The 21,767-nt window shown below is 50.2% G+C and overlaps 1 protein-coding gene across 1 annotated transcript; it reads left to right on the forward strand.

The window, feature by feature from the left end:
- Positions 1-4,784: 4,784 nt before the first annotated feature.
- On the forward strand, positions 4,785-18,577 carry THEMIS2 (thymocyte selection associated family member 2). Its single transcript, XM_088790725.1, has 6 exons — positions 4,785-5,172; positions 7,449-7,589; positions 9,908-10,318; positions 13,909-14,975; positions 17,038-17,188; positions 17,571-18,577. Exons 1-6 carry the CDS (start codon positions 5,079-5,081, stop codon positions 17,630-17,632), a joined length of 1,926 nt encoding a protein of 641 aa, XP_088646851.1. The 5' UTR covers positions 4,785-5,078; the 3' UTR covers positions 17,633-18,577.
- Positions 18,578-21,767: the final 3,190 nt, after the last annotated feature.

Raw genomic sequence — 21,767 nt, forward strand, 5'->3', positions numbered from 1 at the left:
CCTGTGCCAAGAAGAAGTCCACAGGAGCTAGAGGAAGCCCCAGGCTGTCACGCATAGGTCAGCAATGCAGAGGGCTTCGAGCCTGGGCCCCTCTCGCTCACCCTTGGAGCTGAGGCCCTCTTCACCTCTCTCCCACACCCCTGTTTGACCCTCCTGACTGCTAGACCAACGTGCCAAGTTCATGGACATTTAAGAGGACAGCAGAGCACTGTAACAACCACCATCCAGGGCCGGCCCAGTGGCTCAGGCGGTTAGAGCTCCATGCTCCTAACTCCGAAAGATGCCGGTTCGATTCCCACATGGGCCAGGGGGCTCTCAACCACAAGGTTGCCAGTTCAATTTCTCGAGTCCCGCAAGGGATGGTGGGCTCTGCCCCCTGCAACTAAGATTGAACACAGCACCTTGAGCTGAGCTGCTGCTGAGCTCCCGGATAGCTCAGTTGGTTGGAGCGCGGGCTCTCAACCACAGGGTTGTCAGTTCGACTCCTGCAAGGGATGGTGGGCTGCAACCCCTGCAACTAGCATTGGCAACTGGACCTGGAGCTGAGCTGCGCCCTCCACAACTAAGACTGAAAGGACAACAACTTGAAGCTGAATGGCACCCTCCACTACTAGGATTGAAAGGACAACAACTTGACTTGGAAAAAAAAAAAAAGTCCTGGAAGTACACACTGTTCCCCAATAAAGTCCTGTTCCCCTTCCCCAATAAAATCTTTAAAAAACAACCACCATCCAGTGCTGTGTCAACATTAGGCCCCTTTCCCCCTTGGAAATAGGGAGGTAACTCATGCAGGACCACCTGCCTCTTACATGTTGCTATAAAACACTGGGCCACGTGATAGCTTGTGCAAGAATGTGTAGTGCCAACAAAGCAGGCAGGGGCCCAGCCCCTGTTCCCCAGTCACTTTGAGTCATCCCAATACTGTGACAAGAAGCTACCCACAGGAGGCCCTAAGCCATTCACCTTCAGATTCTGAGAACTCTGATAGTGGTGGGTGAAATGAGGGCCCCAGCTCTGGGTTGTTGCAGGTATCCTCTTCAGGCCTCCTTTCCACCCTTCCCTCCCCAGCCTCTGTGAACACGAGCTTCTCTCCCTGCACTCTGCTCAGCTCTGGAGGAGCTGGGGAGACCCAGGCCGGTGCTCCCAGTCTGGGGAAGTGGACAGGGCTTGGGCAATGGCAACCACAGGCCTGGCTTCAAATTCCAGTTCCTCCATTTGCATGTTGTGTAACATCAAGGAAGATAGTTTCTCACTCAGGCTCTTATTTTCCTAAAATAGAAAGCCAGGTCATGAGATCAGCACATAATATCTGAGATCTCCGGAAAATGTCACAGGCAGAGGAGGTTCTTGGAAATAATGGTACGATGTGAGGTTGAGCACTTGGAATATACCTGTGGCCTGTGTTACACTATAATTTTCACCAACATCCCTCCTCCTGCCAGACCTTGTTGTACAGAGGGGACTGAGGCTCAGCGAGGTTAAGGAACTTGCCCAAGGTCACACAACTCAGAAGTGTTGGAGCTAGGATTTGAGCTCACCTCTATCTCCAAAGCCGGTCTTTTTAATCTTCATCCTCTACTGCAATTCTAGGCAAAGCTGGGTGGAACAGAAATCTGATAGACTTACGTGGTCTGCTGAGACACATGGGGAAAAGAAGAGGAATTGCCATGTTCACTGGCCTGTAGGAGGAGCCCAGCAGAGCTAGGTTAAAATCTTAGTATCTCCACTTTCTCATTGCGTGATCTCAGGCAATTCACTTCACCTTTCTGAGCCTCAGTCTCTCCATCTGTAAAGTGGGATTGATAATGTTCGTCTTGCCTGCTTGTAGGGAGAATTAACTGAGTGAATGGTTGTACAGGGCCTGCTTGGAGTAGGTACACAGAGAATTACATCTACCAATGTTTCTGGAGACATGTAGAAGTGCCCCCTTCATCCCAGCTCTTCTGCTTAGCAGCTCCTCCTGGGCTGGAGGCCCTTGCATGCCTTTGTGTTCCACTCTTCTCACCTCCTTCTTACCAGCTCCACTGGAGGCTTAGCAGCCTTTCAGCATGACTGAAATATGTCCTTAGAGGCTGTAAAACAAGCACACCATTTGACCCAGAAACTCCACTGTAGGAATCTATCCCAAGGAAGTATTTTCTACCCATTCATTCAGTGAGTCTCAACAATGCTGGTTTATTGAGCATCTACTGTGTGCTGGGCCCTGCACAATATGCTGGGGATACACTGAAGAGCAAAGCAGTCTGGTATCCCGGTCTCTACCCTCCAGAAACCAACTGTCTAGTTGCTGATGAGACATTAAGCCAGTAATTATACCGGTAAATGTATAACTGCAAATTGTAATGGCAAAGAAATGGTTTCAATACGCTGGTCGTTGTACGCTTTTGCCTGCTAGTTTTGGTTAAGTCCACTTCTGTGCCCAGGAATCTGGGAAAAGATAAAGGCCAAGTGAAAGGGAAGGATTTGAAATTTTCTGTTGAGTGTTATCACCCAAGAGTTTTTCCTTGAAGGTCATGGTTTGACCTGATTTCAGCTGGGTCCTGGGATGGGCCACAGTGTCTGTAAATGTTTATGCAAGAGAAGAAAAAGACAAATAAAAATAAGAGGCTACCCAGTGGAAGGAGCACTCTCAGTGGCCAGATTCCAATAAAAGGAACACCATTTTCCAATGAAAGGAACCAGGGCTTCTGGGAGAAATGGCTGATTGTAGAACTGGGGCAGGAAAAAGACAAGATGAGCCTGCAGCATCTTGGAGCACCAGACAGTAAGGAAACGCTCAGGGAACAGAGCGATGCGGGAACGGTAAAGGGACCCCGGAACCAACCTGAAGCAACTCCCAAAGCCGAAACAATTTGAGCAACAAAATAAATAACATAGTATTAGATTCTAAGTCAAAGTATAAAATAAATGTACATGAATCCATGCTGGCATGAATAAATAAATAAATGGGGGAGAAGAGAAAATCTTTCTTACAGAGGAATTCCAAGTAATTTATTTGGATGCTCCCCACTCTGGGAAGCAAGCCCTGAGGGTGGGCTGCACTTAGTAACTTGTTTCCAAAGAACAGGGTATGGAGAGAGGAAAAGAGAAACTTTACAGTGGAGAAGCCTAGAAATGCCACTTAACCAAGCGATGATCAAGGTTAACCTCCCAGTGAGAAGTCATGTGGGTAGCACATGCCCCCTGAGAGGATGTGATGAGAAGGGCGCCTTACCTTGGTAGTATCCTCCCCTCAGATCCATAACCCCATTCTGATCATGAGGAAAACATCAGAAAAAAAGCCAAATTGAGGGACATTCTGCAAAATACCTTCCCGGTGCTCCTCAAGGCTGTCAAGGTCGTGAGAAGAATGACGAAGAGTTGGGAAATTGTCACAAATCGGACACACGATGACTAAATGCAATAAACAGATAAAATCCAAGTAAAGTCCACAGTTTAGCTAATGGTAATTCAGCTAATGTTGGTTTCTTAGTTTTGACAAATGTACTGTGGTAATGCAAGATGATAGCATTGGGGGGATTTGAAGCTAGGGTGTGGGGACAGAGCCAGGAGTGCAGTTTCCAGGCTCTCGGCCTCACGTGGAAAGGTGCTGGCTCAGGTAGTAAATGGCCATCAACTCTGGCTAGTTGGCTGTTAGCTGTAACCAGTGAGCCATTGGCCATGAATATAACTGCACTACACTAGCAGGAAATGGGGGCTAGCAAGAAGATGGTGCTGAGCTAGCAAGAGCAGATTGCAGTTAGTTTGGCGGAGTGCGGGTTGTGGATTGCAGAGTAGTGGATGGCAGGTGGCTGATCGTGTGGCTCCTGCTTTCTGTGTCTCCAACCCAGCCGCCAGCGAGACTATAGTGGTGTGACTCCCCTGTCTATGGCTCTGTGGGTGTTCTTTTTTGGCCTCACCATGTCCTGCGTTCTGTGGGGAGTGGGACCAGAGACCCCGCCCGACACCTTGCATGACATAGGAAAATCTCTAATATTTTTGGAACTGTAGTATAAATCAAAAGTTAAAAAAAAAACCCACACCACAGGCAGAATAAAGAGTGGAAAGAAACCGCAAAATTTTAGTAGTCAATATATTTGAGGGTGGGAAAAGAATATCCTCTTTTTGTCAAATGTCTTTAATTAGGATTTATTTCTTTTATTTTAAACATTCGTTATTATTTCTGATTAGAAGTTTTCTATTACTTTTCTATTACTTTCATAGTGACAAAAAGAAAAATGAAAGAAAGTATTTTGCACAATGCTTATATCATCTCATTTAATCCTCCTAGCCAGCTAAGATTCTTTACCTTATTTCATAGGTGAGGAAAGTCGAAGTGACTCGCCTAAAGTTATATAACAAGCAAGATGGAGAGCTGGGATTTGAGCTTCTGTGGGTATAACTTACTCCTGAGGGACAGAGAAATGGAAACTCCTTAAGGATCCTCGTGGGGTCAGGAGAAGAGGTTGGACTTTCTCCTAAGCAGATTTCTCTTTAGCCCAAGGAAGAATTTTTAATTAGAATTATGCGGAGGGTATGAGCGTCCCGGAAAGGTCATGAGTTCCTGGTCAGTAGAGGACCACGGAGTGTCCTGGAGAGGGATTCAGGCGACCCAACGCTGTAGCTTCCCCTTCAGACCCAAAACGCAGGGCTGTCTCTCGCCTGTGAGACCCAGAATTATACCAGGCGTTTCCTCTTGTAACTGGGAGAACCGAGGGGGGTAGGGGAGAGGGAATGAAGGGGTTTCTCCCTCATCTGCATCATCGTCCCTCCTCCACCGTGAGGTCCATTACTGAGGACTGAGGACGTGGGGATCTGCCTTTGTTTACTCAGAGCCGCCCTGGAAGGTCAGCTCCTGATCTAGACCTTCTAAATCGTGCCACCAATTTGACAGGTAGGTATTGTAACCCTATTTTACAGATGCGGTAATTGAGGCTGGGAGAGGGAAAAGTCCTCCCCAAAAGCAGGGAGTTGCGTGCACCTGCGGGGCGGCTCCCCGCGGCGGGGCGGCTCCACCCAGCGGGGCGGGGCGGGGCTGCGGGCTCTCGGGGAAGCCGGCGCCCGGCCGCTCAGTCTGCGTCCAGCGAGCCGCGGGGACCATGGAGCCCACGTCGTTGGAGGACTTCGTTTGCGCGCTGGACCCCGCCTCCCTCCCGCGTGTGCTGAAGGTCTGCTCGGGGGTCTACTTCCAGGGTGAGTGAAGGGCGAAGACCGCCCCAACCCCCTGCCCCGCCGCTGCCAGGTTCTCCCTGGGTTGGGGACAGAGGCGCCGCCAGGGCGTCAGAAACCCAGGAAGGTGCGCCCTGGATTCGAATCCCGACGCTGCCAAGCTGTGTGATTTGGGGCCACACACAACCTCCTTGGGACGTAGAATGGGGTGGGGGTGTCGCTGATTGCCCCGCAGGGGAGTAATAAGCTCACACACCCAGATGGGTGCAGTCAGCCAAGTCAGGCTAGAATCGCGGTGTGCACTGATTGAGGTCCGATTGTGCGGGCGCCCGGTATTAAAGCGCTCATGTCATGCAGCTCTTGCTTGATTCTTAAGTGCCAGGTCAGCCCTCCCCTCCGTGTGACCGCCCACTGCCCCCTGACGCCCATCCTTCAGTCCCTCCATCCCACTTTTGTCCTGTGCTTGGCAATGGGCAATGCTTGATTTGATCAGCCCTTCTATTCTCAGCTGAAATGGCTCCTTGTCCCGGAAGCCTGCTCAGCCCTCTGCTGCTTGTATACCTGAACATCTGCCCACTTACCTCACAGGGATGGGGACACAGCAGGGGCTCAGTCACTACGTAGTTATTGCCTAAAAGAGCAAGAGGTAAGGAATGGACAGGCCGTGGAAGGGAGAGGATGGCTGCTCAGCAAAAAAACCAGGGCTGCTGAGGGTGAAAGAGAAGCTGTGGGCATCGAGGTGGAGGAGAGAGGGAATGGAGACATCGGGTGGTGCTCAGGAGGGGGCTCCTTCTTTGGAAGAGCAAACTAATGCATGGGTGCCCTAGCCATCCTGTCCCCTCTCTCTGTTCCTTGCTCTGCCCCAGCAGCTTCCCGTAAAGTGTTCTGAGGCCCCAAGTGAGTCTTAGACCAAGGGTGAGATACAGGGAGGGCCACACAGTGTGCAGGACAGGCCACCACACAGTGGGTCTGGCCAGGTCCAGTTGGGAGTCTGATGGATCTGGTTTCAAATTCTGATGCTACCTCTCGGGGCTTCCTGCAGGCACCGGTGTGCTGTTTGCTCTCCTCCCAACACCCCCTGCCCGCTGTGTGTCGTAACACCTGAGTTTCCTCATTCTGCCTGAGCTGGGTGGTGGGAAGTGACAGAAGTTAGGGTAAGAGAAGACGGGGTGCGAGTATGAGGTGGGGTGAGTGCAGAGGACAGGTGGTGATACTGGACACTTCTATGGGTCAGGTGGCCTGACACTTCCACTTGGAAGCCGTTAGGAGCTGCAGCTTTGGAGGCAAGCACCCTGGCCTCTTATTACCCGTAATCTTGGGCCACCCGCTCAGCTTCGCTGAGGTTCAGTCATCATTTAGGAAAGGGAAACTGTCCTTCTGAGGACTGTCATGTATTTTAATACAATGACGCATCTGCCTACTGACCACAGCACTCCCGGCTGCTGTTCTCACCAGCCCCAAGGCCCACCCCCGAGACTGTAGACAGAATTGTGTGTTTTATGAGCCTGTGTGCGTTTTCCTGGGGGTAAGGGGTGGGGTTCTCACCAGTTTCTCAGGGCTGTTGGGAAGGGCCCTGCGGGGGCTGCCCTGGGGTGGGGTGGGGTGGCGTCAGGTGGCCTCAAGGCTCATCTACCTGGACTTTCCTGTCCAATGTCAGCAGGATGCAGAGCCTGTGTGCTCCGTGTGAGACAGATCTCTGTTGGGCACCTTCTATGTTCCGGACACTGTTTTAAGCACTTTAAACCAGGAAAGTGACGCTGCTGGGCTTGAAAGTGGGAGACCAGAACCCTCCCTAAGGGGACCACACTGTCTCTGGCCCTCTATTCTCTCCTGCGCTTCCTTTAAAAACAATTCACTTGAAACAGAAAGCACCAGGGTGGATGCTAGGCTCTCTGTGACCTTGGGTTGCCACTGGCCCTTTCTGGGCCTTGTTTGGGGAGTCACTGGGTTATTTACTCATTCAGGCCTTTAATGCATGCTTAAGCCAGGCCGTCCTGACTGCAGTGACGCTGAGATGGATCAGCCCTGCCCTGTGAGCTCAGTTTAGGAGGCGTGGGGATGTAAAGAAGGCCAGAGCCACAGAGGGGTACATCCAGTGCTGGAAGGCAAAGATGGCGTTTATGCTCCCTGAGGACAGCTGAGCCAGTGGCCATTAGGTAGGGTAAAACAGGGAAGGGCATTCCAGGTGGCAGGAACACGTGTGCAAAGGTGCGGCAGAGCAGGGCTTATGGGGGAACAGGCACAGGCTGCCGAGTGCTTGGCCCTTATTGAGTGGGGAAACTGAGTCTGTATCTCCACAGGCTCCATCTACGAGATCTCTGGGAATGAGTGCTGCCTCTCCACAGGGGACCTGATCAAGGTCACCCAGGTTCACCTCCAGAAGGTGGTCTGCGAGAACCCAGGGACAGGCCAGACCATGGAGCTGAACCCCAACTTCCAGGGTAAGGTGACACCTGTCTCCCCGAGTGCCTTGACACTCTCCAGGCATACCTGCAGACACACTCAGGGGCTTGCCAACCTTGGCACACATTCCCACCCTTCTGGGTTGGCACATGTGGCTCTCATGTCCACCACTACCCAGCCTCAAGGCCCAGGATGTCCCCAGGGTGGTGTGACAATGCCCTGAGTCTGGCATGGCTGCCTCCTCTCTTTGTCCCTCTCTCTCATCACATCTCTGCTGGGACTTTTTGGTTCCAGATCTTTGTCCATGTGCCTTCTCCATGTTTGCTCACACATTCACTTACTAAGTATTTACTGCCACCCGCTATGTGGCAGGCAGTGTGCTGGGGCCTGGGGACATGGGGCTCAGGATGAACCAGGGGCAGCCCTCTCTGGTGGGGAGCTCCCAGGCTGGCAGTGAGAGGAAGGCAACAGGAGAAATAGGCACAAGTTTCGGGAGGGCTCTGGTGGGAGCAGCCTGCCTCAGCGGTCTGTGCAGGCTTCCTAGAGGAGATGGGACCTGAGCTGAAAGAAGAATCCCTAGAAGGAGTAAGTAGAGGGAGTGGCATGTGCACATTTGGGACTCCAGAAACCCTATGTAGCTCAGTTATTGCAGGAGGTGTGTTGTGTGGTGGGCTGTGGGCTGGACGCTGAAGCCAACAGCCTGGGTGGGCAGTGCTCTGCCAGCCACTGTCTGTGGCCTTGGCAAGTTCCTGTGACCTCTGTGGGGTTCAGCTTACTCCTTTGTGATGGGGGTACTCAGGCTTGAGGTGAGAACAAAATGAGTTGCCATGCATGAAGCATGTACAACAGGCCTGGCACAGTGGAGGTGCCCTCTGAGGGCTGGTTCTCAGTATGAGTCACTGCGATCTCCGGAACAGGACGGTGAAGGTGTGGGTTCCAGGTGAGGCGCAAGTGGTGGGAGTGGGGGGAAGCCAGAACCCCCGGGGCTTGTGTGGGGGTCAGACACATTTCGGTCTTTATTTTGAAGGCATTGAGGAACCAGGGAGGGTTTTAATATGAAAGTGATGTATGTTATTTTGTATTTTGAGGATTTTGTTTTTATTTTGAAATACTTTCAAATTTACATAAGACTTGCTGGAACTACTGTACACCCTTATCCAGATTCACCAGTTGTTAAACATTTTGTTACATTTGCTTTCCCTTTCCCTTCCCCACCTCTCTTCACACACACAGACACACACACACACACACACACATATATAAACATGTTACTATATACATGTGTATATATATATTTTTTTCCTGAGCCATTTGAGAATAAATTGCAGACATGATGCCCCTTTACATCTAAATATCACTCCTAATATTTAGTGTATTTCCTAAAAAGAAAGACATTCACTCACAAAACTATAGTTGAATGATCAAATTCAGGAAATGTAATATTGATATAATGGTAGTATCTAACCCACAGTTTGTATTCGGATTTCACCAACCACCCTAATAATGTCCTTTGTAGCAGTTTTTTCCCTTGATCCAGAATTCGATCCCAGATCACACGTTGCAGGCAGTTGTCCTATTTCTTTAGTCTCTTTTAGGCTGGAAGAGTTCCTCAGCTTTTTATTGTCCTGACATTGATGTTTTTGAAGAGTCCAGATCAGTGCTTTTGCAGAATGTCCCTCGCTTCTGGTTTGTATGATGTTTTCTGGATTGGATGAGTGTTGAGCGTATTGGATAGAAAAATCCTAGAAGTGAAGTTATGTCCAGATGTGGGTTATTTTAGGCCAGTTGGGTGGCAGAAGAATGGGTAGAGGGAGGGGTAGAGGGGAGGAGAGCAGCCAGAACTGGCTGCCAGTTAAGGCAGGGTCAGAGATCTTTTGGCCAGTAGCTCCTGAGTTTCTAGTTTGGGAGAGAGGGACAATGGCGCTGCCCCAGGATGGGGTGATAGGTGGTGGATATGCGGGATTGGAATGGTGGTGAGATATCTGGGGGCAAAGTTGGCAAAGGTAGAGGCAGATGGGGTCAGGAGGTAGGAAAATGTGGCAATTGTCAGTGTGTCTGCTGGGGAACACGTCCCTGTTCTATTCTGTGTCTCTGGTGACAGTCCATTCTGTGTCTGTGCCTGTGTGTTAGAAGAAACTGTCTCCACCTCTGCCCCTCACTGTCCGTTCACACATGGTCATTTACTGCCTCCCGTCCCTCAGCCCTGCAGCCTTAGTGTCCAGATGCTGGCCCGCCCTTGGCACCTGCCTTGGGGTATTCTGTCTGGGTTCTCTGTGGCCAGACTGGGGCCTGGTATATGCAGCCCTGGACCCAACAAAGGCTGCCCCACCCTGACACCATCTGCTGTGCCCCACAGGCCTCTTCAGTCCCCTCACCGGCCCCCAGAGCTACGGAACCCTAGAGGAGCTGATCTCTGCGACAATCCAGAACTCCAAGCAACTGCCCATTTGGTTCATGTCAACCCACAGAATTGACACAAAGACCAGGGTGGTGCCACAGGAGCAGCCCCTCATGCTTGAGGCTGTGGAGATGTACCTCGGGACCTGCAGCGCCCGCTGTGTGCTGGGCATGGAGGCCGAGATGGTCACTCTGCGCCTGCCCCTGTCCCAGAAGGGGACCTTCTGGATATTGGAGACTGGTGCCCCTCGGACCCTCCTGCAGGCCCTGCAGGACCCGGCTCTGAAGGGCCTCCTCCTAACTTGCCCCACCCTCCCCTGGCGCTCCCTGATCCTGAAGCCCCAGTATGAGCTCCAGGCCGTCATGCACAGTGAGTTGCCGGGCAGGTGGGTGGGGGTTGGCGGGGAAGGGAAAGAGGGGAGCCTGGGGTAACCACTCTGATAGAAGACACGCCTCCTCCCCACCTTCTGGCAGATAGTCTAGGGATTCCAGGTGGTTTACAAATATATACAGAGTAACAGAATAAAGATTCCCAAAGAATGGAAGTTAGGTGTGAACCGAGATGGAAAATGGGCTAATTGAAGAGTAAGATCCCAGGTACTTTATAAAATTGGGCAAATGTTGGGTTGTGAGCTTGTTAGCAGCTAGGACGGAGACACAGTGTTACAACGTGAAACCTTGACCATTTGCTCAGGAGAAAAACATTTTCCTGCCTCAGGAGAGCAGGATTGTTCCCGAAGGTCCTTCTATTGGGTACTGAGTTTCATAGGTTATTTCTTAGGATAGGCTGGTGGCAGCACGCTGAGCAGGGTTGGTAATACAGAGGCAGAAGCCGGTCTGTCTAGTCGGAGGCTGGGTCTGAGTGGAGGTGGAAGAATGGTGCCCCAGGACCTCTCCTCTGGAGGCCAGATTTGAGGTTCAGCTCTCTGGCAGTCACCGAGACCAGAGTTGGTCAGGGTTGCTGGCAGACTACAAAACCAAGTGGGGATTCTTTGCCCTGTTTTAAACAAATCTTTTAGAACGATTTTATTATGGAAAAGTGCAAACATATACAAAAGTAGGGAGTAGTATAACGAACTCCCATGACCCCACCACCCAGCATCACAATTATCAGCACCCTGTTTCACATCTCCCCGTCCCCACTCTCCCCTCCCCACCTGATTATTTCAAAGCAAACCCTAGGTATCATAGCATTTGTTTTGTAAATAGTCCAATATGTGTCTCTTTCTGAAGAAGTGCCTCTATTTAAAAATGAGACTTTTTTTTTTAAACAGACACACCATCATTGTACCAAAAAGATGACCAACAACCCCTATTACCACCACTTGGTAATACCCACCTGGGGTTTGAATTTCCTCCACTGGCTCATAATTGTTTTTACAGTTTTATTCATATTAGGCCCACAACATTGCTATTGATTATTATGTCCCTTGAGTCCCTTTTAATCTATAGGTTCCCTTTCTTCTCCCTTTTTCTTGTAATTTATCTGTTGAAGGGAATAGGCCATTTGTCCTGTAGGCTTTCTGACATACTGGATTTTGTTGCTAGCCTCCTTGTGGAGGTGCTAACCTGCTCCTCTGTCCTGATTTTCCTGTTGGGTCAGGCCCTGAGCCCACCCCCAGATTCAAAGATTCCATTGGGGGGACCCATAGGACTCGGCATATAGTCGTACTCACAGCTTTTGATGTATTATGACAAGAGGACATAAAGCACAGTCTGCCAAGGGAAAAAGTGTGTGTGGAGACGCCCAGAGGAAAGCAGGTGCAGCCTCCAAGACTCCCCTCCCAGTGAAGGCACATAGGGCACACTTCATTCCTCCAACACTGAATTGCGACAGCACGTGTGAGGTGTTGTCTGCCAAGGAAGCTCATGAGAGACTCAGTGCCCAAGGTTTTTATCGGGGGATGGTTATGTTATGTAGGTACCCTCTGCCTAGAATGCACCAAAATTCCAGACTCCCGGGAGGAAAGCAGGCATTCAGCATTAGCCACACTGTTTGTACAAGTTTAGGTACAGTGACCCACCAGGGAATGGAGGGGACCCTCCCCAAATCCACATTCCCACATGCCGGCCAAAGACCAACCTTACAGGTAGGCTTTTCTAGGGAAAGCAGTATCAGGCCCGCTGTGTTCGCTCTTTTCTGCACACCTGTAAACAGGCACTTAGCTTGAGTCAGTTTCTCATTGTTGCATGAGGTGTGGGACAAAGATCCCGCCTTGGCTCTGTGTCTGCCACCAATTTAACTTGAGCACCAGCCTTGCCACGTGGTGTAGATCAAATAACACAATGGATGGGCCAATGTTTGTGATGTGAGCGGCTGTTGATGACCACTTCCTAGATCCATGATTTTATTAGGAATCGCAATGGTGATATTTTAATCCTATCATTCCTTTATTTATTAGCTGGGAAACTACATAAAGGGAAAACTCCCCTCATCTCCTCTATGCTTAGTTTGTACAGGAAATACAGGACATTGTGTTTGTATATAGAGGCCATGGGTCCCATTCTTCACCTCCGCTCAGGCTCAGCCTCTAACTGGCCAGACCTGGCCAGGACCTGCTTCTGTTTCACCAGCCCTGCCACAAGCCTGCACTGAGGACTGTCCTAAGAAATAAGCTTTTTTTTTTTTTTTTTAATAGTTTTTAAAATAATGAGTTGGCTCCCTAGCATCCTGCATGGTTGCTTATTTAGGTGTTGTTGTTGTTTTTTTTAATCATTATGAAGCCACAGATGAAATGTTTTTAATGTTCCAATCCACTGAAATTATTATTCTTACTGATGCTCGAATTATCTCAGCTTTGGCCAGTGGGAGCATTTTCAAACTGGCTCCTAAATCCTTTTGACATGACTCGTGGTCTTGCTTTCTGGTATAAGGTATTCTAGGTTCATCTTGAACATTTTCTCCCCAGGAACTTGAAGTTAGCTCTTTCCCAGGGAGCCCCGGACTCTCCTGGGAAATGGCAGTAAGAGACCACAATCTGGGGAGCCTGGGGTTTTAATGGTGGATGGGGCTTGGTAGGCTGTGCTGGATACTGAGGTAGATCAGGTCATCCAGAGTATTTTGAAGAAGAAACCAAAACAGTATAAAGAACCCCCATGTGTCCATTTCCAGCTTCCACCAATTATCGGCCCCTCTGGCACAAAGCAAAAATCTCAACAATGTGACCTGAGGGAAGTCATCACTGCTCCTCTGAGCCTCAGTGTTCTCATCTGCCAAATGGGAGGGTATACCCTGCTCCATCTTTCATGTGGTGCGGATCAAACAACGCAGTGGATGGGTCAGCTTTCCTCATTCTCTTACAGTCCCCTCTTGAGTTTGTACCCAGGTGCTAATCCAGAGGAAACAAGTTGCTCGAGGTCATTTAGTCAGTGCTTTTCTTGATTTGGCTTTCTTTAAATCCAGAAAGGATCTGGACAGGCAGCTTATGAAACTACATGCAAAATTCAATTAAAATGTAAAAAGTAGTTGAACTGATGGGATATTCAATAATAAGGAATTACCAAATAATCATTATTATTTCGATGTGATAATGGCTTTATGGTTATGCTTTTAAAAATTGTTATCATCCCTTCTTTTAGAGGTTCACACTGAATAGCCACAGATAGGATGTGATTGCTCTGATTCAAAATGATCCCACGAAGGAGGAATAGATAGATGGGAGTAGAAATTAAAGATGGGCCTTGAATTCAGTGTTGAAGCTGGGTAATAGGTACACAGGCTTTCATTATAGTAGTCTCTCTGTTTTTATGAATGTTTAAAACTTTCTATAAGTTTTTTTAAAAAAGAGATTGAAGAGAAGAGTGGGCAAGGACTCTGGTACAGTAGGAAAAGGCTGGGAGGAAAGAAAAAATGAGAACAGGAAAGGAATCAGCTGGTCCAGGTCTCTTTGCTGGGGGTGGAGAGAGCCGCGCGGGGGCAGTGTGTGGCCACACCACTGAGCTGACCTCCCCCCTCCACAGTGCGCAGGACCATAGTCAAGATCCCTTCTACTCTGGAAGTAGACGTGGAGGATGTCACCGCCTCCTCTCAGCACGTGGACTTCATCCAGCCGCTGCTGCTGAGTGAGGTCCTGGCCCGGGGAGGCCCCTTCCCCCTGAACACGGAGATCCTAGAAGGTCCAGTGGGGCCCCCCATCTTCCTCAGCCCATGGGTGGGCTCCTTGCAGAAAGGCCAGAGGCTCTGCATCTATGGCCTGGCCTCACCACCCTGGCGGGTAATGGCTTCAACCAAGGGCCGGAAGGTGCCCAGATACTTCATGGTCTCTGGGGCTTACGAGGGCAAATTGCGGCGACGGCCAAGAGAGTTCGCCACAGCCTATGACCTCCTGGGTGCTCTCCAGCCAGGCCAGCCACTCCGAGTGGTGACCACAAAGGATTATGAGGTCGACGAGATGGAGATCCCCGGGTTCATTTCCCTGGCTGTGGGAGACAGGCTGGAGGTGTTGGGGCCTAGCCAGGTCCACGGGGCTCACAGTGACATAGACATCTTGCTGTGTCATCGGCTGAGTGACCTGGCTGGGGAGGAAGAGGAAGAGTGTGAAGAGGAGGCAGAGAACAAGGAACCAATTATGCTGCCTCTCTACTACGCTGGCAGCTTTGTGGAGGAGATGAATGATGGCCGGCGCTACCGCCTGGCGGATCTGACTGTCCAGTTCTCACTGCCCTGCGAGGTTAAGGTGGTGGCCAAGGACAGCAGCCACCCTGCTGACCCTCTGCCCTCTTTCTCGGGCCTGCGCCTAGAGGAGAGGATCGTGGAACCCTTCTTGGTGATCAGCCTGGATTCTGAGCCTGGGATGTGCTTTGAGATCCCTCCCCGGTGGCTTGACCTGACGGTTGTGGAGGCCAAGGGGCAGCCAGGCCAGCCAGATGGGCCTCTGCCCATAGCCACAGTGGAGGAGCTGTCGGATGCCTTTTATTATCACCTTCGGAAGTTACCGGTCGACAACCAAACCCCCCCACCCAGGCCCCCGAAACGTCAGGCCTTCAGTGAACCCAAGAAACAGAGCTGCAAGGAGAGAAGCATCCAGGTACTAACACAACCAGCGGGCGGGGAGGGGTCGCCTGTTGGGATCACTGCAGCGCCTGCCATTTCTTCTTTGTCCAGCAGCACATTGCTCTTCGAATTGTATAGAGCTTGCAGTTTATAAATTTGCCCTTTGCACCTGTTCTTCTTATTCGATCCTGACAATCCCGCAGTGGTGTGATTATCCACATTTTACGGTTGAGAAAATGACTTGGAGACCCTGAGACTCACCCCGAGTCAGTTAATAAACGGGAGGCCTGAACTGGAGCAGGAGCATTCTGACTCCAAGTTCATTGTGCTTCGCCTCTTTGCTGCCCCGTGATGTCACTCCCCTAGTTCAAGCTTCATCCTTTTTCACCTAAACTGTTTCAGCAGCCTCTTCAATCCTTCCCCACAGCTGTCAGAATGGCCTCTCAAATTCATCTCTAGTCGCTGATGGGTCTTGGCCCCATTTTCTGACAACTTCAAGGGCTCCCCAGTGCCGGGGGGAGTAATGCAGACCCCTTAACATGGCATCTGGGGTCCTGTGGGCTGACTTACGCTTGCCCTCCCATCTCCCACCAGCTGCTCTGCAGTGCACACTCCTGAAGCCCCCGCCCGATGCCAGGACTCCTGCCTCAGCACTTCTCACACACCAGTCGTTTAGCCAGGCAGGTTCTTCCTCCTTCCAGGTTCATGGGCACGGCTCAGCTGATTTCCTCCTGGGCCGAGTCTTCCCTCTTGTGTATTCACACTGCATGTTGGATGTAGTGTGGGGGGCTGGGGGGGCACGTAGTTTTCTGTTAGCTGTACTTGAGTCTCTCTGGCTAGAATGAGAGTTCTGTGGGGGCAGGGACCTCAACCCTCCAAAGTGGGCAGAGTAAGTGCCAGGGAGTGCTGCACTGAACCAAAGTGAATCACAATGAGGGGGAGAACCAGACGCAGACTAAGTTCCGTCGCAGTACACTCACTCTGTGGCCTGTACTCCTCGGAGCATGTTCTCTCCCCAGTGAAGCCTAGATAGTAACATCACTCACTCACATTCCTGTTTCACTGGCTGCTACTGTTGGGCGCTTTGTTACCAGTTAGGAAAACAAAGAGATGCAGAGGAAAAGGAGTCTTACCTTAGATCACACAGCAAGCGGCAGGCTGGGGTTTGACATTGGGTCTAACCACGTGGCTCGAGCACCTAGCATACTCGGCTCATGCTCCGTACTATGTGTGCAGATAGTGGGATGGCAGTGGAAGTTAAAAAGATGAATTCTGAGTGGCCTCAGCTCCAGGAGGGGGGGTCATATCTGTAGAGGAGGGACAGTCATTTTCGGAGGACAAAGGATGGACTGGGACACCTGAAATATGGGCCTTGCTACAGTGCTAGAAATACAGAGAATTCAGAGACCTCAGTCCCAGTCTTGGCTCCTGACGGAAGTGACATTGGGCCCAATTCCTGCTTGTCCTTGAACCAGCAGCTTTTCCTCTCTAGGCCTCAGCATTCTTTGCTGTTGACCAGGGGAAATATACCATTTGCTCTCCAAAGCACGGTGTGGTGGAAAGAACACTGGCTTTAGAGGTGACAGACATGGCCCAGCTAGGCATCGTGTGTGGGGTTTGACATGAGCCCATGAGCCCTCTCTGAGCCCATTTCCTCATGGGTAAATTGGGGCCTGAACCAGCTACTCAAAGGGTCACCTGAGGATTAAATGTACAGTTATGCATATAGCATCTGGCACAAGGTCTGAACTCAATGCAAGTCCTCTCCCTGCTCTGGCACTGTTCTGAGGCTCTGTAGTTGCTCCCTCCCCCGCCCCCCCACTCAGCAACAGATGTGACGGACACGGACCAAACCCCCATGTGGAGAAACTCAGGGCCAGCATCTCTAGCCCCCAGACCTGCCATCTCTCACCCCAGCCATTAAGAACATTTCATGTGCTTATAGCAAAAAACCCCTGGAGTCCTGAGAAACCCTGCCCTGAAAAGGAAGTAGAGAAGGGAGAGGAGGAAGTGACATTTGAAGGAAATTACATTTCATGGATTCTGCTGCTCTGCTTCTTGGGACCCTGCTCACTTCTGCTTTTTCTCCCCCTTAGTCTTTTCAGGTCTCAGAGCTGCAGCAACCCCCTGTGTTGCCCAAACTCAAGATGAACACCTTGCCAAAGGACACCAAGGACAAACCGGACGTATACAGCAAGATTATCCCCAAGGGCCTCAAGTCCACTAAGTCCCACCCCCAGGAGCCAGGTGAGTCCCGTCAGCCCGCTCACCCTTGTGCTCGCCTCTCCCCTTCCTACTCCCTCCTCTGCTGCTGGGCAGACCCTTCTGTGGCCGAGCGGGATGGCCAGGCCTATATGGGATGGGCTTAGGCTGAAGGGTCCCTACAGTCGCCCTCCCAGGGACTCCAGAGCCCTGGCAAGGAAAATGAGTTCATCTCCCAACACACTACCCTTCCCAAAGCACATGGGGAATGTGCAGTGTTCAGTCAGAACAAACTGTGGTTTCTGGGTGAGCGAGGACCTCAGAGCACCCAGACCAACCCCTTCCCTATCCAGGTGAGCAATGTGCCCTGAGGAGGGAAAGGAACCTGCCTGGGACCGCAGCTCCTCACTGATGAATTCTCTTGCAGATGATGATGATGATGAGCACGATTATGAAGAAGTGGTTGAGAACTTCCGGAAAACCCTCTAGAAGCCGGAGGAGCCGTGCTTCCTTACCGCTGTTCTCAGGGGATCCAACATACTAGCCACCTGCTACCAGCACCTGGAAGACCTTGGACAAGGTCTCCTAGAAATCAGACGGCGGACAGGCAATGGCTTTGTGAGACTGATGTGATGGAACGGGACGGACACTGCGCCTGCGCCCCTCAGGTTCTAGCTTCCTGCCTGAGGGCGGCTGCTTTGGGCCCAACTTGCACTTGATGCCCTCAGACTCAGCTTTGGTATCCACAAGAGCCAACCGGATTCTACTGAATCCTGCATCCCCAACACCCGTTGTCCCACTGGGTGGTAAGGAGTCGAAGAAGCCACAAACCTTGGTGATGGCAGCACTGCCTCCTGCCTTTCGGTAAAGGGGGACTCAATACTGATTGCACTGAACTGAGAGCCTTTCCCTCCTCGTCCCCCTTCCCGCTCCTCTTCCTCCCCTCCCCTGCCAAGGCTCTAAGCTTCTGAGAGACCAGAACTGTCTTCCTTGCCTCTGTAGCACCTAGCACATGACAGTTGTAGAAGACTACCCAAGATCGTTTCACTCAAAAACCATAAAATAAACATGACACCTGAGCTTCTGGAAAAATGACAAGATATCGCTTAATTCTGTGTGCCAGACCCTTTACAGAACTATTTAAATCCTCAACTTTCTGAGGTAGACAACAGCCTGATTTTAAAGATCAGGAAATGAGCTTGAGTGGTCAAGTGTTTCAGGAGGCGACTAGTCATGAACCTGGGTTAGGGTCCCAGCTCACCACCTATCAGCCATGACTGAGCAAGTTATTTTAACCTAAGATTTAGTTTCTTCACATGTAAAACGAAACTAAGTTGTCTACCTCACAAGATTGTTTTAAGAATCAAATGAGATAATCTGTGTAAAGCATTTAACACAGGGCCTGGCATGTAATAAACACTCGATAAACATGTACCATTGTTACTGACCAAGATCAAACCTATACTCTTTCCACACGCCCACATTGTCTCCTAGTCATGGAATTCATGTTTTAACTCAGCTTCTCAGGTCATCCTAGGCCTGTTCAGTGAGGTAAGACCACAGACCTCATTTCCAGAAGTGGTGGGACTGTGGTTTCGTGAGCGGATGCAGTTTTGGAACTAAGCACCCTGGTCAATAGACAGGAGGTAGGTAAAAAAGAAGATCTAAGTCTCCAGAGGTTAGAGCCGAAAGAGGATCCCATTTCCAACTCCTGGCTTCTAGGCACTACACCTGAGTTTGTCATCCTCTTGCCTGCTAACAGCCCTTTGGGCTGTCAGGACCCATGGCACTTCCCAGGGCTCCTGGCCGCCATCCCCCTGCATGGAGTTCTCCAGGTGACTGCTGAGTGGCTGCCACGGGCTGTGGGGCCAGTCCTCTGTATCTAGCACCCATCCTCAGTTTCCCAGGCCCTCCTCCAGAAAGACAATGCAAACTGTACAGGAGGCCCCTGAGGAAGAGAGCACCCTGGGATAAGCAATATGCAAGAAAGAGAAACAAAAGTCCCTCCTTGGCACAGAACCCCTAGGGGCCAGGCCTACATGCAAAATGCCAACAGCGTTCACTTTGCACTTAACCTTAGCAACAAATTGAGCAAGATCACAAAAGGCAGGGAGAGGGCTGCCAGTTCCTACAAAAGGGGTCAAATACCGCAATGAGGAGAAAGGAAGAAACTTCACAACAGGGAAAGCTGGGCTTGAAAGGAAAATGTTTGAAAGTCACAACTGTGCACATTTGATCAGGGTAATGAGGGTTGGCAGAGAATGGCCCAGGGTGCTTTTGTCTTTACCTCTGGAAGCCACTGGGGGTGGGGTGTTCTAATGGGGCCAGGGATTCCCTGAGCAGTGAGCACACACGCCTGGGGGCACACAAGACAATCGCTTGGGATACATAAGTTATTAGTACATCCTTTCACATTTACTTATTTACTCATTATTATTTTAAGGAGGGTGCAACTCAGTGGCCCATATGGGGATCAAACCAGCAACAGTGGTGTCATTGGTACCACGTTCTAACCAACTGAACTGGCCACCTCCATTTTTATTTTCCCCACTTCTTCCGCCTCCCCCGCCTCCACTCCAGTTCAAGCCGGTGTCTCTCAGTCTAGTTGTGTAGGACACAGCTCCCTGGCCCATGCTGGTATTATGAGCCTTGCGCTTCCCCGGCTTAGGCCCTCGGTTGCCGGTCGTTGGTCGGCTGCTCAGAGCAGCTCACGGCAGCTCTCACCGGCTGCTGGCCACTTACGGCAGCACATGATCGCTGCCAGCCACTCACGCTGGCTGCTGGCCACTCACGCTGGCCACCAGCCGCTCATAGCAGCCACAGAAGCCCGCGGCAGCACACAGCAGCCTGCGACAGCTCATGCCAACCTCCGACTGCTCACCGCAGCCCAGCTCCAGGGAGAGCCATTGTTCACAATATTAGCTATAGAGGGCACAGCTCACTGGCCCATGTGGCAATCGAACCAGCGACCTCAGCATTAGGAGCATGGTGCTCCAACCACCTGAGCCACCGGGGCGGCCCCCATATTTATTTTTAATATCCTTTTTCATTTTTATTTTTGCATGCTTTATATTGTATAATATACTAATATAATAATACCGTGTTTCCCCAAAAATAAGACCTAGCCGGATAATCAGCTCTAATGCATCTTTTGGAGAAAAAATTAATATAAGAGCCAGTCTTATTTTACTATAAGACCGGGTCTTAATATAATACCCGGTCTTATATTAATTTTTGCTCCAAAAGACACATTAGAGCTGAATGTCTGGTTAGGTCTTATTTTTGGGGAAACACGGTAGCTGTAAACAACTGCTAAATAAGTGAATATAAACTAGGGGTATAGGCACAAAAATACTAATCAATGAGTTTTGAACTGTGTACCTGGAGATTCTCTAGAGAGCAGGCCGGACTCACTCCTTGGCTGTGACACGGGGGTTTCTAAGAAATTGGGGTCACACTGCTGTTCCTGCTGTCCTGACGATGTATACCTGCCAGTAGAACACTGTACGCCTGACATCCCAGGGGACTACAAACTCCCAAGTGCAAATGCCTCCTGCTCGAGCAGAAGAGAAGCTTTGCAAGGGCTGGAGTTTCAGCCCAAGGGCTGCTGAGGAACGGCCTGCCTACACTCAGCCCCAACTCGGTAGTGCTCAGAAACTACACCACTCCTGTGAGACCGTGTCAATGCCAAGATGGCAGAGAATTTAGTGCCGCGGAGCAGCTCCTCTGTGCAATGGGAATGTGCAATCAGCAAGTCCTGTGACACCAAGCTCATATTTTGCTTTACATTCCTATGGCTTGACCAATGGGCTGACACAGCAGGTATTCGATAAACACTTGTTGAATTAATGAGTAAGTAGTATTTATTTGCTGAATCCTCAAATTCAAAATCAAAGGAAAAGAAGACTTCCACCCAGAACCGCTGCTATCGCCTTGCCTATTAGAGGGCACTAGCCTGCTAACTAGAAAGGGAAGTCAGTCCTCCACCCACACAAGTATGCTACCATGCGTTCCGAATTCAAATGTACATGACTTTTTAACCTATTTTTGGCCCACTATCCTTTATTTTAGGAATCAAGAATGGATGTACTTGCAAATAAACATATTGGTTGACTTTTAAACATCTGCATAGCTCCCAAGATGGGAATTTACCCTGCATGTATAGAAAATAACTGCCAGATAGTTGCTCACTGTTAGAAAGCAGGGGGTGGAGCATTCTCTACATAGCTGCTAGGTCTCATTTAGGAACAGTTAAGGCAATTCTAGAATTTTTATTTGCATGTTACAGCTCATTAACTTACCTCAGAATTAGTTTTCATTCAAGAAACAGCTTACTTTTTGGAGTTGTCAAAAACATCTTTGACCTAGTCTCCCCTCCCACAAGAAACGAAGCTTAGTTGACCAAACAAGACTCTGGCCTCTAGCGTCTCACCCTGAGGTCAGATGGGAGGTATTTAATTCAGTTATGTAATTATATACTGCTATAGAGTCAAGATTAAGGTCTACTTTATAACCCCTGTTAATGACAATGCTTTACAAAACTTTAGGTTTTCTAACCAACCCATAAGGAAAGAACATTGTTCTCTTTTCATAAATGAAGAAATAGGAAATGGAGGCTCTCAGA

This window comes from Rhinolophus sinicus, chromosome 14 (assembly GCF_057876585.1).
Source record: "Rhinolophus sinicus isolate RSI-liver-muscle chromosome 14, RSI-T2T, whole genome shotgun sequence".
Lineage (NCBI taxonomy): Eukaryota > Metazoa > Chordata > Mammalia > Chiroptera > Rhinolophidae > Rhinolophus > Rhinolophus sinicus.